The 17,851-nt window shown below is 52.2% G+C and overlaps 2 protein-coding genes across 2 annotated transcripts; one reads left to right on the top strand and one right to left on the bottom strand.

The window, feature by feature from the left end:
* Positions 1 to 6,999: 6,999 nt before the first annotated feature.
* V2A60_002389 (uncharacterized protein) lies at positions 7,000 to 10,872 on the top strand (the record flags this gene model as incomplete). The annotated part of the gene is made up of 5 exons (XM_083253740.1): positions 7,000 to 7,019; positions 7,109 to 7,513; positions 7,622 to 8,224; positions 8,277 to 8,888; positions 10,209 to 10,872. 5 exons carry the CDS (start codon positions 7,000 to 7,002, stop codon positions 10,870 to 10,872), a joined length of 2,304 nt encoding a protein of 767 aa, XP_083109866.1.
* A 3,482-nt stretch (positions 10,873 to 14,354) lies between these two features.
* Positions 14,355 to 17,335, bottom strand: V2A60_002388 (uncharacterized protein; the record flags this gene model as incomplete). Its single annotated transcript, XM_083253739.1, has 2 exons — positions 14,355 to 16,818; positions 17,247 to 17,335. 2 exons carry the CDS (start codon positions 17,333 to 17,335, stop codon positions 14,355 to 14,357), a joined length of 2,553 nt encoding a protein of 850 aa, XP_083109865.1.
* Between the last annotated feature and the right edge of the window lie 516 nt (positions 17,336 to 17,851).

The raw sequence follows: 17,851 nt of genomic DNA, 5'->3' as shown, positions 1-17,851 counted from the left end.
CGATCCAGATCGATCTCCCGCTCCGAGATAGCGATATCCAATACCAGAACCATATGCGCTTGGAAGAACGGCCGCTCAACCGCCTCTAAGCTCTCGAAAAGCGTATGGAAATAAGTGATATTTTCGTGTATCGGCGCTTCTGCGGGAGGAGGTGGGTTGTTGTTGATCCGATCGCGGGCCTTCCTCGCGATTGTAACGTCATCTTCGCAAGGCCAGCGGAAGTCCCTCGTTCTTCTTGAAGCGCGGAGTACGTGAGATGGTGGCTTGTTATTTCGATGTGCTCGCTGAGGCGGATCGGCTGGATCGATTTTGAAGTTCTCGGGTGTAGTAATCTCGACGTTGTTCATCGTTCGAGGGGAAGCTGACAGAGTTAGCCAGAGCTTTCCTTGGACGTGTGCATCTGCACGAGTCAGCCCCACTTGAGGAGGGGCGACGACGTTTGGAGCGGCTGTTGACTGAAAGCATTGGGATCGCGACGCCTGCTTTAGACATCGAGCGCATAAAAAAAAGAAACGGCACACACCAGTTTGCTCAGGTTGCGACAGTAGCCTCTTCGATCGACGACCAGCTCCACCTAGCTTGCCAAGACGATGTTGGTGAACTGCGTGAAGGGTTCTGCTCATTCAACTGAACACTCAGTGCGTGATCCTGTACAAGCCCGTAAGTGTATGAAACTCTGACAGGCTCGCGTCAGAATGAATGGCACGACGACATACTGCTAATTAGTGCTGGATCTAGATGGCTTCAACAGGAAATTACTCACGATTTGCAGTTGGAGGTTCTGCATTGCCAACAGAACTATGGCCACCACACAGGAAACAAATCGACACCCACCAAGGACCACCTTTCTGTTTACCAACTTCGCCCCCACAGATGTCTCCGACTTAACCATCGTGGTCCTCGTCGAGAAAAGGAAAAGACCATCTCCCACGGCACTGAAAATCGTTCCGGAAAGCATATATACGCCTGGCGGGTGTTTGGATAGGCCGATGGCCGTTAACACCAGCCCGACGGTCGACAAAACAGGAGTCTTGACCAGGACCTTGACCTCTATCGACAAAGCAGATTTGTTAACACAGGGGTAGAGACAAACAATCTGCCGTGATGTTAGATAGAACAAACATCGATAATATTGCAATACGCACCTCGCTGAATACACCAAAGAGGACCACCAGACTTCCTGCACGAGCTTGCCACATCTCCGAAATCTGAAGCAAGCGACCGAATTCAAAGAAGGTGGCTAACAAAGCGATCGAGAGAGTGACTGAGAGAATAGCGAGAACGCAGTAAAGCCATGTAAAGAATCTTTTGTGCTGTAACGAAAATGGAGGCAGTGGCTGCATGTCGCATTTGCGCAATCTTCGGGTCGCTAGCACATGTTGAGCAGCGTTCAACAGCAGGAAAGGCACGGTCAATGCCAGAGTTACCAGTTGTGTCATTTCGGCGTTGGGATACACGGAACGTGAAAAGGTAACGGGAAAGGAGGGCAGATCATCGAGGTTGGCATGTTGACGTCCCAGCCAGATTTTGTGCAGCGAGCGCAGTTATGTCGGACCTGTCTAACGAGCCATGCTGCTCATCCCTACTCGAAGCGCCGGGGCCTTCTGTCCGCGGTTTTCCCAAAACAAAAGAGGCCTAGCCGTTTTCCCTGTCAAAAAGGGAATAGCGTTATATTGTCTTACGTGTCTCCGCATCACCGATAGCAGGCCAATGAAAGTTACTTGCGTCCACCCTTGTGCAGAATCCAAAGCAAATTACCCAGTGATGGATGGACCGTTGTGGGGAGGCTTTCTCTCTATGTTTTCTCACCTCCAAGCTGCAGATTGTAACGTGTTAGCGCTCAGTCAGAATGTAGCTGAAGTAGTTCTGTGAGCTAGGTATACTCTAGCCACAACCTCCCTGCTTGAGGCTGAATACCGACAGTTGCTTAGCCTGGCCAGTCTTGCTTGATACCTGCACACCTACTTGTTGACTTATTGGGCCGCACGATCACAAGAAAATGATATTGGGAAGCATGTCGCATTCGATGCTGCGCCTCTTCGTCCGCATATTTTCTTGGCGTGCGTCGTGTCTTTCATGCTATTGTTAGAGCCGTGGTCTGCCAGCGTTTGAGTCAGCTGGCAATGCTGGTATCTTGCCCGAACCTGGGTATGCACTGGTGCCCTCGCCCGCTTCCCTCGTCATCTTTCCTCGTCGGCTCTCCTCGTCTGGTTTGTCTGGCCGATCCTAGCCTGTGGCCATACAAACTGTACTATCGTCCACCATATTGCTGCTCCCTTGCCTCGCGCAGCCTCAACCGATCACCATGGCTCTCTATTCAAGAGAAGCCACGACAGAGTGCTGCCCCTTTGGGAATCATTACTGAATGCGGTCGCTGTTCAGGCTTGGCGATCAAACTGCTACCTTCTGAACCAGTTGCGTACGGTGCGGGCAATCGTGTCCCGTGTCTGGCTCGTGGTCCATTACGACTGCTGAACATGCTTATTGGTATAATCTAGGCGCATTCACCGCACAAGTATAGAGCTGTCTGGTTCACTTAGCTGGGTAGCAAAGTCTAATTACTCTGGCCGACCCTTTTTGGCCACATGGCCTTCTTTTTCTCCTTTTGCCATAACGATCAGAAGCTCTTGCATCGCCGCTAGGCTGCGCAATAAGATTGACAGACGGTCAATATCGCCACTGACCACATTAAGATGATGCTTCAGCTCAATGAGGAGGTCAATAAACTGAACTTGTGGGGTCCCGTCCGTTGGGGCGTCGACGTCACTGTCCTCGTTCAATTCATGTAGCGCCTTCCGCTTGCCAAGGACCTCCGAACCGTACTGAATTTTTCCTCTCTCATGTTTTCCCGCTGATGGCTTAACGTTTTCCTTTTCATCGTCTGACGAAGCTTCGTCTGACAAAACTTTGAAGTCTTTGTCGTGCTCAAGTGATATCGGCGATCCGAGGCCGGTCGGCGACCTTTCCGTCTTGCTGCCGCTGGAATTCGGCGCGTGTCGTTCTTCGTTCCCAGACATTTGTATATTGTTAGGTGAATTTGTTGAAAATGACGCATTTGCTGGTTTGACCCATTGCCCGGGAAATCGTTTGTTAAAGAGATTTGACATAGCAGATTCACCGCGCAGTTTTACATTTCCGCTTGATTGCCTGCTGTAAAATGACGTTCGCTCCACGAATGGGATTGGGGCTTGTACCGCCAGCTAGTTTGAGTCAAAGCCAATCAGCAGCCACAGGTACTACGTTTGCAGGCGCTCGGGGACTGATTACAGCTATGGTGCACTGTTTCGGCAGTTCGAGCTGGAAATGACTACGCACCCGGAAGAACGCCCGGGGTGCGCCGTGCGCTCGTCTCCGATCTGAGCATCGTGGCTTGTGCGTCCTAAAGGTAACGAGGCAACCTCGGGCCCTCCGTTGGCATCTACCAGGACATGGAATGATCGCTGCGACATGCGTGGCCGGAAAAGGGAAACACGTCCGCCTGCACTGCGAGTAGCCCGATCTTTTCCGTGATCCTGAGCCAAGGCAACGCCGTCTACATTTAGCTCTTGCCCGTAGCCATTGCTGCCGAGCCTTGTCTGGTACGATTCGCAAGTCATTTGCGTTCCTGTTTTTGCCAGTCCCGAAGACAGAAATTGTAACCAATGGCAGAGCAGCCGGACGGCGTTGCCATGCAGGCCGACTTGATCTCAGCGTTGCGCCCTCATCCTAAACCTTAACGTACCTGTGACCAATAACATGACGCCTAGTACCGCTGTGGCTTGTGCTGGAGACTACGGCCTGCGAAGTTATGGGCTGTGCCTGCTCCCCGGGGAGTATCTGATGGCGGTGGATCAACTCCTTGGACGGCCTCGGCCAAGCTTTGCTCGAGGAAATGTTGTGCTGGGCAGTTGCAACACGCCATCTCTTCATGGTGGTTGCTCATTCTATCATCCCACGAAGGCTCTTCTGGTATCGCCAGACATGTAGCATCACGATGGCGCTCAACTTTGCGCTAGGTGGATGAACAACTAGAGAAAACAGCGCGATCTTCGAAGCTGGAGGGCTTGGTCTGGCTAGTTGCTCGATGCTGATTCAACGCTGGAACATTTAAAGCGAGAGCACGGCAGAGAAGTCCAGTTTTCCTTTCTGTTTGTTCTACAACCACAAGAACCGTACTTTTGATCCTCTTCGATTTCATTATATTGTCAGGGTGTCACTTTTCGACGAAAAGCAAGAGGTCGATCAGCTTGACAAGTACGAAAAACACTTCTTTCTAAGCATTATCGAGATGGTTCGAGATCATGAAGGACATGCGCGAAAGAAAATCACAACATGATGGAGACTGAAGCTCAATCGAATTTCAGATGGTTATTATCGAAAAACCACCGCACATTTACAAAAGAAACATTTCCGTTGTGCAACCTTTGCGCTGAGGCCCTGCGAAAGACAATCGAGCATCAACCTCGGAACTGAGAGCGCCTTCAAGCAGCCATTTCCGCTTATTGGACAAACTTACGGGGCATCGGCAGGAAGGCTGAGCCCCGAGACCAAGCTGCTCAGCGGATCAGTAGTGTGGGTAGTCACCGATGCCCTAGCCTGGTTGAAGCACGAAGAGAAAGCACACTCCGGGCCGTGAAGATTGCGAGCACGCTGATCTTGTTCACTCTGACCACTCAATTGGCAGTATCTGTGTGATTAGCAAAGCCGGAACAGTGCCCATTTTCCCCATTCTGCTTAGATCAGCGTCCTGGCAGTCTGTGACGTGTGGGTTGCCCGTTCTCCAAGCGGCTTGTGTCGCATAGCTCCCGTAGCCAATACAAAGACATTTTTCAGAGACCCCGCAGCTTGATGATTTGTGAATTCGTAGTGCGACGGGTCAGCTACTGCGGAATGGCCGTCGTCGATTGCGGCGTCAGCCAGGCCAGCTAATTGCCCAGAACGACTTGCCGAGCGAGCTAGTCATGCTACTACTGCTGCAAGCCCTGTGACAGCTCTCTCACATGACCGGCAGGGCGGTGCTCGGCGGGGGAAAGCGGGTTCCTGATGCCCCGGAGCAAGTAAAGAGTGATTGCCCCCAGCCCTCCTCCGCACCGGCAACGTCAGCCATCATCTGCTTAACTCGAATGCGCACGAGCCCCTGTCGGCCGAGCTATGCAACGGGCAAGCAGCGGAACATCGGGCACGCTCCGCTCCGGCGTACCCACCCGATCAGTACACACCCGATCAGCATCACTTCCAGGTACGCAGTCTGGGCGCCTCTGGAAGGTACCTGACAGTGGGCCCTGGCCGCCACTGGCGGTGGCTTGGCGCGAGTCGCGTCGCCGGAAGGAACAAAACTGTGTCTTAGCCTCTGAAGCCACACCCTGCTATTATCGGCCACCATCGACACGGACCCCCTGCCTCGCTGTCACTCAGCTGCAGCCCGTCCATCTTCCCCCGCCAGGCTAGCTACATGCCGTGTGATCAAAGACTAGAATAAGGGGTTCAGCAAGTAAATAAAACTAGGGAGCCATATTATCCACGTCGGAACTTGCAACAAAAGGATGCATATTCTCATAGTTGTCGGCTATGCAGTGACTCGGAGACTAATATAGAGCTATGTAGCCCTTGCTTCGACGCACGTTGCAGTTTGAAAAAAACCCTTGCGATGCAAAGTTTGGCAGGGAAAAAAAATCCATACAGACGACGGGGCGTTTGACGCCTCGAATTCGGATTGCAGGGGTTCTGTGAGTGGGGGAATCCGCATGGGGCAAGGCGACTGCTTATTGGTAGCGACAAAGACACGAGTGGCTTCGCTGGTGCAGGAGATGCGTACGGCTGCTGATACCTGCTTCGCGACGTTCGGGTGCAAATGGGCTGGGCTCATTGTGTTTCACATCCCAAAATATTCTCTACACACACCCCAGCCGCTCTAATTCCCATACTAGAGGCCGTCAAGCCTCACGGCACATGCTTGTGACTCACACCATGACGATGTATCCTGCCATTATTTCTCTGGCAGCGAGAAGACCAATAAACTAGCGTTCGCCTCTACCGACTAGCTTAGCACCGTCTTCAGTCCAAGCTATGGTCTTGACTTCAAAATGCTATCCTGAGAAAACCATATGAATCGATTTCTCCCTTCCCAAACTCATGACCACACACTAGCTGGTAATATGTAGGCACTGTTACTCCTCTCTTATGAATTCTATCCCTGCCTGCCGCGTTTACTGCTACTCCCGTCCTGCGAGAATTCTCCGATCCTTCTCTTGGACTTGAAGTGCTGCTACATATCGGCGACTGCTGGTGCTAGCTGTATATAGAGGTATTGCAGCAGCCGGGAGAGTACATCGGGAGATCAACGAATTCAATCTGGCCACCTTCGAGGCCGAAGATCTCATATTCATAGGCGGGAAGCGCTGCGGACGCACGTTCTGAGGTCCGCTTCGATCTTAAGCACAGTTGTCTGCTGGTTAGCATTGGTTCATCACGTCTCAGCAGAATTTCGATACTGGTAGACTTCACTCGTAATTCAAGAGAAGACAACACTAAGGTCATACGGCCGGGGTTTAGCTATCGCACGTCGATGCGCTGCTGGCCTCTCTACTACTCTCTGATAAAAGTGGCTGGCTGCAGTGCTATCACTCACTACTAACCGGAGCTCTTTGTGTCGGTCCGTTTCAAAACAGCTCATACAAGCGGGACGGCAGACCGCTCGCTATCCGAAAGACAACAGTCTCGCCCCAAAGGAACCGCGTGTGTTGCAGGAGTGGGCAGCTCGAAGCCGCCGTTTTCTCTTCTCTAGTGCAATGACGCGTGCAAGTCAGTGTGGCTTGATCCACTAGCAAGGCAACCATTTTCGTTTGCTATTGCTCGTACCCTGGTAGATTGTCCGGGCATGGTTCGCAAAGGCAACAGCTATGAGATTCAAATTTGTTGCCATGTGTCGAGCTTCTTATTTCAATCAGCTCTGCAACACGTTCCAAGTCTCGAATCTCAACAGGAAGCAACCACCCAGGTGCATTTGTTCGAGTATTTACTATGTCGGGAGGCATATCCAGGTCAGTCTAATCTCTCTCACGATAGTGCGGCATCACTGGCGACTCTTGAGAGGCTTCACCAGAGTAGACATACTAAACATAACTTCCAGGCTCGAAGATGCTTCCAAGCCCGAACGGGCCCGCCCACAACCCTCACTTCCGGTTCTCACAAGCGGCGTGGCCAGCAATTTCAACCGCGGCGATGTGGCCAAGAGCCGTCGCGGCTCTCGTGCCAAACGTTCAACAGCGCGGCGATCCACGCAAAGCAGCCGACCTCTTTCGATTGGCCAGGCCGGCCCCTCTGAAGTTCACCCTGCCGACATGTCTACTATGCCTGGTTTTAGTCTTTTCCGCCAACCCGAGACAAAACCTATTACACAGGAGCAGCTGATCAGCGAAGTCAAGGGTATTTATGAAGGCCTAACTCTGGTTGAGATTAAATGCATTGAATTAAGTGCTTCGCCCAACACCAGGATACCAGAAGATCAAGAGCTCAATATAGAGCAGTACCAGAAGTTAATCGGGCTACATCGCACACTTTTACATGAGCATCACGATTTTTTTCTCGCAAGTCAACACCCATTAGCGAATGCCGCACTACGCCGTCTGCCCGCTAAGTATAGCATGCCAGCGCGCATGTGGCGCCACGGTATTCAGTCCTTTCTCGAGCTCCTTCGCAAAAGATTGCCTGCTTCACGGGAACATATGCTCACATTCATTTGTATTGCATATAACACTCTGACGCTTCTGTACGAAACTGTTCCCGTCTTTGCATTAACCTGGATTGAGTGTCTTGGGGACCTTGGAAGATACCGTATGGCTATCGAGGACGACGATATTCGGGATCGCGAAATCTGGACAGCCGTATCTCAGCACTGGTATTCACAGGCTTCAGATCGCTCACCAGAGGTCGGTCGGCTTTATCACCACCTGGCTATTCTAGCCCGACCCAATACTCTGGAACAGTTATATTACTATAACAAGGCGTTATGCGTCCCGGCGCCATTCGACAGCGCTCGACAAAGCATAATGACTCTCTTTAGGCCAATTCTGAAAGAAACCACTACTCGCATAGATCCAGATCCATTTAACGAGGGCTTTGTCAGAGTTCATGCCATGATCTTTGCTCTGCGTCCAAGCGAGGAAATCGACAGCGCCCTGGACAAATTTCTAGAGAATTTGGATCAGAAGATCGCAGAGAAGAATAAAGAATGGCTCCGCTCAGGGTGAGTGTTAACCTCCCTTTTCGTTTGATTTTTCTAATATAATACGTAATAGGTACTTGATCGCCATCTCTCTCATCTGCTCACTTCTCGGTTACGGTGACCCCAACAATCCCATTACCAAGGAACTCCCAAAACCTAAAGAGAAATCTCCTCATCAGGATGAGACTAGAAACGCCGCCGGGAACAGCGTGGCTGAAAAGACGGCTCAGCTTCAGTTCGAAAGTGCTCGACCATTCGTGATGAAGACGTGCGATATCGTTTTTCGTCGCAAAGCAGATATCAACGCTCTCCCTTTTTTTCATACCATACTAGTATCTCTATACCACATAGCTCAGCGCCCGAAGGCTATAGCTTTCATCGAGAAGGAATTCCCATGGACACGGGTAGTCGAAGTCCTTAACGAGGCCTATCCTGCACTGATGTCAAAACCGAGGATGGCCAGTGAAACGTTTCCGCGGCCGCCCCGCAACGAGCCTCTACGCCCTCTCCCCGAAGACTACGCTATGCGAGGACTCGCACTTTCAGAAAAGTACTTTCCTCCCGATTGGTTTTCGAGCGATAAACTGGAAGATGATGAGAAGATGTTTGAGCCACCGTCACTCGGAGACGAGCGACGTCAACGTCTGCTCTGGCTTGGACGCCGGATTTGCAGTGTGGGAAACTGGTTCGAGTGGGATGAAGGCTCAAGTCGGTTCATTGTCAATCCGGCATATGACAAGGATAGTAGCTTGACCGTTGAGAGTTGAATACTCGGACGCAAGCTTACTTTACAACAGCCGCAGAGACTGTGACCATAGCTAGCCAAACTCGAACCGGTATAAAGACAATTTCGAAAGTACAAGTTATCAATAGCGCTGTCTCAAGGGAGCCGAGCATGGCATCTTGGATAGTAAGTGTGAGAAGAGTGTGCTGAAGCCACATTCAGATTTCAGTTGAGCCAAGAGAGTTCAACAGCAGGGTGGCATCAAGTTTCCATTACAAGCAGGTCAATCGGCTTGGCCTGAGTAGCATACGCCATAGGGTATGAGAGCCTTAGAGGCTATTGCAGAATAGTCGCCTACGCAAACGGAATGGTGTGAGTGAGTCTTCTTTCGCAAAGTAGGTCCAGTAAGGCAGACATTATTTCTTCTGTCCGTCTCTCCGTCTATCCGTGAAAGAGAACAAGGTGCCTGTGCATGCAGTTAAAGCCGTAACTGATGACGATCAGCCAGCCACGTTTTTACACGTGGTACTCTCGGCTCAATTTACCCCTCAGGGCCCTTGCAATCCCTCTCCCCCCCTCTCTCTCACCCATTTTTTTATACACAGGAGACCCGTGATGTTTGCCCAATTGGCCCCCTCTTTACCGAACACCACGACAAAAAGTCACAGGCATAGGAGGAGGAGGAGGAGGGTGATGTTGGGTATACTCCCCTCGCATATTGGCATCTTCTCATTGGGCCGTCATCTAGGATTGCTCTGTGGGTGTATGTGTTTGTGATTCGGTGAGTGGAAAACGACGCATCGCCCGCCTCTTTTTCTTTTTCTCGCTTTTTTGCAGCAGGATTTCCACATGCGTAAGAAAAAAAAGACCTGAGACTTGCTTGCCTTTCAGATCAGCACGTCTCAGACCTCGTTTTTTTTTGTTCAATGAAGTACAATCTTTTTCAGATTACACACAGAAAATCATGGTATAAGATCCTCTCCCCGCTCCCCTTCCCCCCCCGCCCCCTCCATCAGAAGGGTTCCGACACACACACACACACACAAAAAGTGAGGCTATGGATGCACTTCTGACTTTTTTCCCCGCATGCAGTCGAAAATAGACTCCGCTTGTCACACACATTTCCATCATGCAGATCTCCGAGAGACATGACAGTCCGGGCGGATGCTTACGTGCCGGAACACAGTTTCATAGCCTGATCATCTTTTGTCTGTTGTTTCAAACTTGTGTGTGTGTGTGTGTGTGTGTGTGTGTGTAAGCATGTCTGTTGACAGCTTGCAGCTTCTCCCCCCCCCGGGGGCCCCCCGGCCCCGGGCCCCTGGACCAGTTCTCCGCGCGCCTCTCGGACCTGGCCGACCGCAAGACGGACGCGCAGCTGACGCGGGCCATGGCGCGCGCGCTGCGACGGGTCAAGGACGCGCAGGGCGTCGACATGATTGACCTCACCGAGGAGGAGCTCGCGGAGCTGGAGACGAACCCCGAGGCGCTGCAAAAGTACCTCGTCGAGGATGGTGCCGCCGACGACGCCGCCGCCGCCAGCAACAAAGGCGGCGAGGGCGAGGGGCGAGGGCGAGGACCCGTCGGCGCTGCTCACCGAGGCGCAGGTGCAGAAGCTCGACGAGGCCATCGAGGCCGAGTGGAAGCGGGAGCTGGAGGCGCTGGTGGCCGACGACCGAACGGCGGCCGCCGAGGTGTCCCCACGAGCATCGAGATGATCGAGGGCGGGCCCGCGGGCCTCGAGCGCGCCGAAACGGCCTCGGCGCCGGAGCTGGGCAAGATCCCCGGCGTGGCGGGGGGTTACAACCGCGCGGCGGACCCCGACGACGCGGGCCAGGACGAGCTGGGCGAGTACCGCGAGATCAAGCGCGTCACGGGCCTGACGACTCGCTCTTCGAGGGGACCGGTTGGCCGTCTGTTGTCAGATAGCTCTGCCTCTGATCGCTGAACATGGGAGAGTGAACCTGCGTGGTACCTGTCACAGGAGTGTTACGGATGGCCAATCTGTGTGAAACACAGATTGTAGCATATAGATGAAGGCCCTGCGTATAAAAGCCCAGGGTCTCTCTTTAAGAGCGTGAAGAAAGTAAAAAAAAGGAACAACGGAATCGATGACAGCTAACTGCCTCACATAACGTAACACTGACGTTTGCTTTTGAAGTCATTCTTACAGTTTGGTCGTCAGTTTCAGGTACCACCAGACTCACGGCCCTCTTTATGCTATCTAACTTTGTTTGCAGCGTTCTGCGTTACACGGTCCTTGCAGTTCTGGGGTCTGCCGCTCTTCTAGGTTAGTGGACTGCCCTAGACCCGAGCCCTAAGGCCAAATCCCTTTTACCCAAGCTGAGTTACCACTCGTAGTAACGTGAAGTTTTGAAGCACCCGCTGTAGATTCGGCTCTGGAAGAGCTCCGCGCCCGCGAACAAAGGCTACCACAGCGCCTAAGACCTTTCGCAACGCACCACCAAATAGCCCTCCAACACACTTTCACATCCCTAGTACTGCTGCCTCGTACGCCTCGACGTAATGGTGTCCAATATATCATGCTCTCTTCAGCGATGGAACTCACGAGAAGAAATCTAGTCTCTGTGACAAGCTCATGCGGTCTTGCGCGCTATCGATTATCTGTTCGAAGTCTCAAATGTGAAGAGCCTTGTATATGCATGTGGCCGATGGCGTGCGTAGGATCAGGAAGCCTTACTGGCCATTTGAAGAGCCCTTCTGGTCGCAGCATCTCATGTAGAGCACCTCTCTCGTCCATCCCTTGCAGAAAGGCTGCCTCCTTGCAGTCGCCAAATGCGTTACGAACGAGGTGCTCCAGTTGCCCAGGCGCCGCCGACATGAGCCTCTGTATATCTATCACTCTCACATACTCCATAGAGTCTTTCCCCATGAGTTCCTGAGTAATATAATATAAGAAGAAATTCGGGCACTGCTTCAATTCTCGGAGCAATTTCACTTCTCGCCGGTCAGTCTGACAGTTCTCTCGATGTTTTGCTTTGGCTTCTATGGTAGTGCACAGAGCTCGCCGTAGATCTCGCTCCTGCACGTAAATCTGCGTGATGAGGGCCCACTTTCTGCGTCGCGCCCAGTCAAATTTCAACAGGCTGCGAAAGCGCATTCCGCTGTCGATGGGAAGCATAGTCAATCGGCTACACACCATGAACTTGATATGCGGGCTGGTTTTTTTGGCGGAAGCAGATAAATGTTTCGTTATAAGTCGTAGAAGTGCTTGGTTTCGCTCGCCTAGTCCGTCGAGTACACAAATCACATCGGCTTCTGCTGACTGAGAGAAATCGATGAAGGTGCGCCAGAGCTCCTCTGTATTGTGCAGAAAGGCAGGATAATTGTCTGCCACCCTGTCGCGAAGCTTGCTCACCAGCACACCATCTACGCCAAGTTGTAAGTATGCGTCTTGGGTGGAACGGGACAGCTCCTCGGCAAAACTGTCGGGCACATTGTTTTGAAGGCGAAGGATCTCGGCCGCTCTAATGCCGTCGCTATATATGCAGAGCTGCCATAGGATGCAACGCAGTGCCTCCTGATCGTCAGGCTGAACTTTCTCGCCTTCCAGGCATCGTGTCATTGTCGGCTGGAAAAGAAGTCGCACAGCAAAACTGGTTGCTGGCTCCGGGGTGTTGGCAGCTTTTTTTCCACCATGTTCTTCGCAAGAACACTCTTCCCGCACCATGGGCGTCCATGTAGCCACAGTAAGGCAGAGCTGTCGCTATTTAGCCATTCGTTTAGCTCGCGGGATTCGAGGAGCCAGGCTTCGGTGTCGGGCTCGACCGATGCAGTGTATTCTCTGGTGGCACGATTGCGAGTATGGGCAGACGCGAATTTGTCTCTGCCCTGAAAACCTATATTCGGATAATGAAGCATAGTATAATAGGCCATGAAGACTCTGGGACGGGGGTGATTTCGCCCAGCACGCGTTTATAAACAATTCAGTGGACGGCTGCCAAAAATAGCGGTCACTGTATCTCTCCCCAAACTGTTGTACGTAATACAGAGAAAGGCGAAAAGAGGGTTCCTCTTTTGGCTAGATAAGACTAATAGTGACAGCCATTTTTGGGCTGTGGAGTAGCGCCGCTAGGTACCGATCAGGTACCCACGACTTAGCATTAGTAGATGAAGAAATTAAAGACACATATGCAGAAATGGAACAAATGCACAATTAATTTTAGAAACTTGATTCTCGATTACGGATGCCTCTTTCCCCGCATCGCTAGAAGTAGCTTTTATGATAGAGGAGTACATAATACCTGGTGTAGATGTGTAAAAGCAATGGTTGATTTCGACCGCCTATTTCCACTGCTGAAAGTCTTGGCTACCGAGTGGGTACCTAGCGGCGCTACGCTGGTGCCTAAAATGACTGCAACTACTATTTTATTTGCTAAAAAAGGGACACTCGTTTCGCCTTCGTGTGTACTAACACTCATCAAATGCACCGGCAACGCTATATTCAGCCTCAGTGCCACCAACCGCAGGCTGAGTCCTTGTGCTGAACTGGCATCAGCGGCGGCTATCCGCTGCGCATACTACCCACAGCTACGGTCGCACATTAGCGTGCTTCCGCCAAAAGCGCGAATGGCCCGCCACCTTACAGTGAAAGGCGAAATGAGCGGCTCAAGCTTTTTAGTTATTTATTTTAGGCGCAGCGGTTTTCTACGCTTCTTGCAGCACTGCCCCACCCTCCTTTACCGCCTGGTCGATTGGGACGTCCGGTGGAAAAAGTTGGAAAATCTTTGTAATTAGAAGCCGAGCAACAACATGCCGCGCTTGAAAAGATGGAAGAGGCGCCATGACTAGATTTGAAATAGAAGATGCTATTTTGGACGTGATGAAAGCGAAGGGAAAAAATCCCACTGGGATGCAGCAACCTACAGGCGACCGACCCCCACCACACTCGCTCATTAATTAATTAACGGTACCTAGGGCGGCCCTAATAACGCCCTTCACTGTACCACTCACCAAAATACCTTCAAAGCTATCTCAGAGGCTCCCAAAGCGACTCACAGAGGCACTCCCTAAGGCTCTTTCTAACACTCTTTCAACAACTTGTAGAGGATCTCTCAGAGGCTCTCTTACGGGCTCTTTTAGCGGCTACCTTACAGTGAAAGGCGTTATTAGTGCCGCTCCCTGAGTACGTCAATCAAGTAACGAGTGGTGAGCTTTGTGCAGTATCAAGAAAAACAGAATCAATGACAGCTAACTGCCTCACACAATGTGACAATTGAAGCAACTGCTTCTGGTGTGGTTAGGCGGTGCAGAGGGCGGCTTGTTTACGGTGCTGCAGTACATGCCTGGAGTACTGCATTTTTCTCAAAATCGTAGAGTCATCTTTGGACCGATTTGCGCATAGCCGCAAATCGCCCGCGAGCTGACTTCGCTCAAGCTACTTTTGGCATTTGCGCTGCGCATTTACCTTCATGCTTCCTGGCGGCGCACGTCCATGCTGTTCAGTTGCATTCGCGGTGTCGTCTGGGCATTGCCAACCGGGTATCCCGCGGTATTGCTGCTGTAGGAAGGTTCAATGCCCCAAATTTCATTCTGAATTCCTTCTAGAATGTTCATGTCGATGCGCAAGGAGCTAGTGGCCGTAGCTGACTGACGCAGAAAGGCAATCGTCTTCTTGAACAAGTCTTTCAGGAGCTCCCCATCAACGTAGTCCTTCATGATAGGATCTCTATACGCGGCAGACAAGACGAGCAAGTTGCCCCATTGTGCATGCGCGGTGGCGAAGACATTCGTAATGATAGGCCGTTTATCGCCAAGCCCGTGGAAAGCCCTTGTACTCTCAACGAGGGCTTTGATGGCTTTCTTGGAGTGGTGGAGTGTGCGGCAGTCTAAATCTTGTACGTGTCTAGCCTGAGGGTCGATACGCGGGGCTTCGATTTCGGCGTGGAACTCTGATGAGGGCGGCTGTCCAGTGGTCGGGTGTTTCTGGGCAAACGAAAACTGCAACATCTGCCTCAAAAAGGGCCGATACGTCAGAACTTGAGCACCCCAGTATTTGGCCCGAAGTCTTGCGGATAGAATGTCAGAAGCGGGAGGATTGTCTTCCGTAAAGTCGAAACTCGGCGCGACCCATTCCATCGAAGAAACTGCGGCGGAGCCAAAGTCGACATCTTTGAACGTTATATCAATTGGCCCAGATCTGGTTGGATCTTCTGGTGCATAAAACGTGCGGTGGATGTTGTTCAGATGCGTACTCAGGTAAAGCTGGCCGAGATAACTGTCAAGAACAGGCTGGGGGAAGCCCTCGAGCAAGCTCATATTAGGATGCGGCATATCGTTCTCATAATTCAAGAGACCAGAGGGCGGGCAAGGAAGTTCAGCGAGCAAGCCACTCTCCAACTGCAGACAGGTCCAAAAAGCCAACGAAAGCTGGTTGTACTTGGTATCCTTGACCAACTCATGCGCGGTTTTGAACCTCTTGAGCTTTTGCAAGCTGGGTCGCATAATCACCTGAAGCTTGTGGCCAGCCCTGTGGATGAATGCAAAGCTCTCCAACGGCCGCCCGAGCTGGCCCTGATAGAGACCAGCAAAGATGTTGGCATATACGTTTTTCATACTACCGTAGGACCCAAGATAGTCGCCTAGAATATCGGTTGCGAGGGCAAAGTATTCCAGGCCAGGGATGTTTCCGTAGTCCTTCTTTAGCAAGCTGGCGCGAGGATTGCCTGCTTGGGACGAACGGCGACCATGGTAGGGACGATCCTGCTCCCGGGGTGACGCTAAGCCGGATGACTGCGAACGCGACGTTTCGCTAGGTGGTGGGGTTATGGGCGATTGGGGGATGCAGTTGAGATGAAACCTTCCGTGTGGCATCGGGTCACCCACTTGGAGGGCGTCAGGCACATAATCTCGATGCTGGCATACCTTCCCGAGTGCCAAGACAGCCAGAATAAGCGCGGTATCTATCGTTCGATTTGGTCGACCGATTCTAGTGGTGGGTGATGCTGCCGATGAAGTCTCCACACCGTCGGGCGGCCCTGGGGACATCCTCTTGCGCTTTGAACCAGGAACTTCTATTGAGCTGCTCACGGCCCAAGCTGTGCTGGCCTTACTGCTGTGCTTGTTTCCTGACAATGGGAACGAATCGAGAAATTGGCGCACCCATTGATCGAGGATCGGAGGTTGTATGATAGGGTGCATGTTGAGAATGTTTTCCTTGAAACTCTTGACGTATGACCATACTTTAGCTTCAGAAAAGTCAGGATAGCCATCAGGGTTGAGAACACCACTTCTATAGTCCACCTGATCATATGGGCTGGGGCTGCCCGGACTACCCCGGTCTGCCGCTTCGGTCACTGTGGAGGGTGATGGAGAGTCGGATGAGTCGTCGGGCATGTCAGCGCTTTGCTGGTAATGATCGCGTTGGCGGGGCTTCCGCGACATTCTATTGTCCTCGCCGCGTCCATTCAATAAGACTCGATTTTGTTCTTGGCTGATGGGATATTCCCCCACATAGCTTATGCCTTCTCGCTTGACATGGTGCTTCGTCATCTCTTTAATAGAAGGCCACTCGAGCAAAAGGCCGGCTCGTGCAGTATGGTTTCTGGGAGAAGCGGGCTCGCCAAGAGGAGGCGGAGGGCCAGGCTCGGTCTCGACTTCGTCCTCGGGCAAAATCGTTTGGTCAGGAGCAGACACGATAGCCTCCTGCGATGAGTAGTTGACGATTTCCTCGCCGTTGATCGGCGTGCTCTCGGATTTACATTGATTCTCTACCACCAGAATCGAACTGGGAGCCAGGTCGGTTTTGGGTGAAACAGACGACTCGATTTTTGTGAGGCGCTCATTCATCTGTTCGAAATGCATTCTAAGGGTGTTTAGCTGACTTTTCATAAAGGCAATACCGTCGAGAATATCTGATTGAGTTTTGTCGGCGCTGCAATTCGACAGTCAGTACTGGTGGGTATAGAGCACGAAGACAAGCAGAACTGACAATTTGGGTGGCGGGTCGCGATATTTGCACTCCGTGCCTCTGTCTCTGCATGATTTACAGGGTCTTTTTTCGTCGCATTTCGCTTTCAGTTGACGGCACGAGTCACAAGCCTAGTTGACTATAAGCCGTGACCGATTGGCTGGGTAGGAGGACCAAGTTCATACCTGAGAAGCTCTTGTGTTCTTCCTCTTCACTGGGGCAACACTTGAGGACGCGTACATGCTACCATATATCGACTGGCCCGCGGAAGATACGTAGGCGGACTGTCTCAGGCTTTTGTTTGACTGGGGGGGCTGCATCGCCGACGAAGGCCCATTGTGATGGCGGTACGAAGAAGGCGTTGGAGGAAGCTGGGGAGACTCATATTTTACATGGCTTGGAGGCTCAGCAGAGTAGGAATGCGGATGCGAGGGAGGGGTAGGGTGATGCGAAGCAGAGCTATGGCCGCCATCATGGCCATGGCTGCCCGATGTCGGGCGACGGTTGTCTTCGGGACCTTGTCGCTTTATGAGGGAATCTCGGGAGGGATAAGGAGGGTATTGTGGCTGGGCCGGTGAATGAGGCGGCGGCGGCGGCTGCGGTTGAGATTGCGGGTGGCGATAGTGGTCGTGCATGGGAGCGAGTGCCTCTTGGTCGTGATGGCGACGGTCAACGTCAGGATGGTGCAATATGCCATGCCCTGAAGCGGGAGGATGAGTGGGAGAGATGTCGGAGTGCCGGGGCGGGTAGGACTGATATCCGGGAGCAGTAGAAGATGGATGCTGAGGATGGGATGGCGGAGGTAGATGAGGCGCGGAGTGCGGGGGCGGTAACGCGGTTGGCTGCTGCGAGGTGGTACTAGACCAGGAGGAAAGACGACGCCGTTTGCTATCAAGGGAAGGTAGATCCATTTTCGTGTATTGTAGACAGGGCCAGAGACACAAAGGCTGATAGCCGTGGGCGAGTCGAGTGGCAAAGCTAGAACCAGGCAAAGCAA

This window comes from Cordyceps javanica, chromosome 1 (genome assembly GCF_051103115.1).
Source record: "Cordyceps javanica chromosome 1, complete sequence".
Lineage (NCBI taxonomy): Eukaryota > Fungi > Ascomycota > Sordariomycetes > Hypocreales > Cordycipitaceae > Cordyceps > Cordyceps javanica.
The sequence above is the reverse complement of the archived record's forward strand: the minus strand, read 5'-3'. Positions and strand labels throughout refer to the sequence as shown.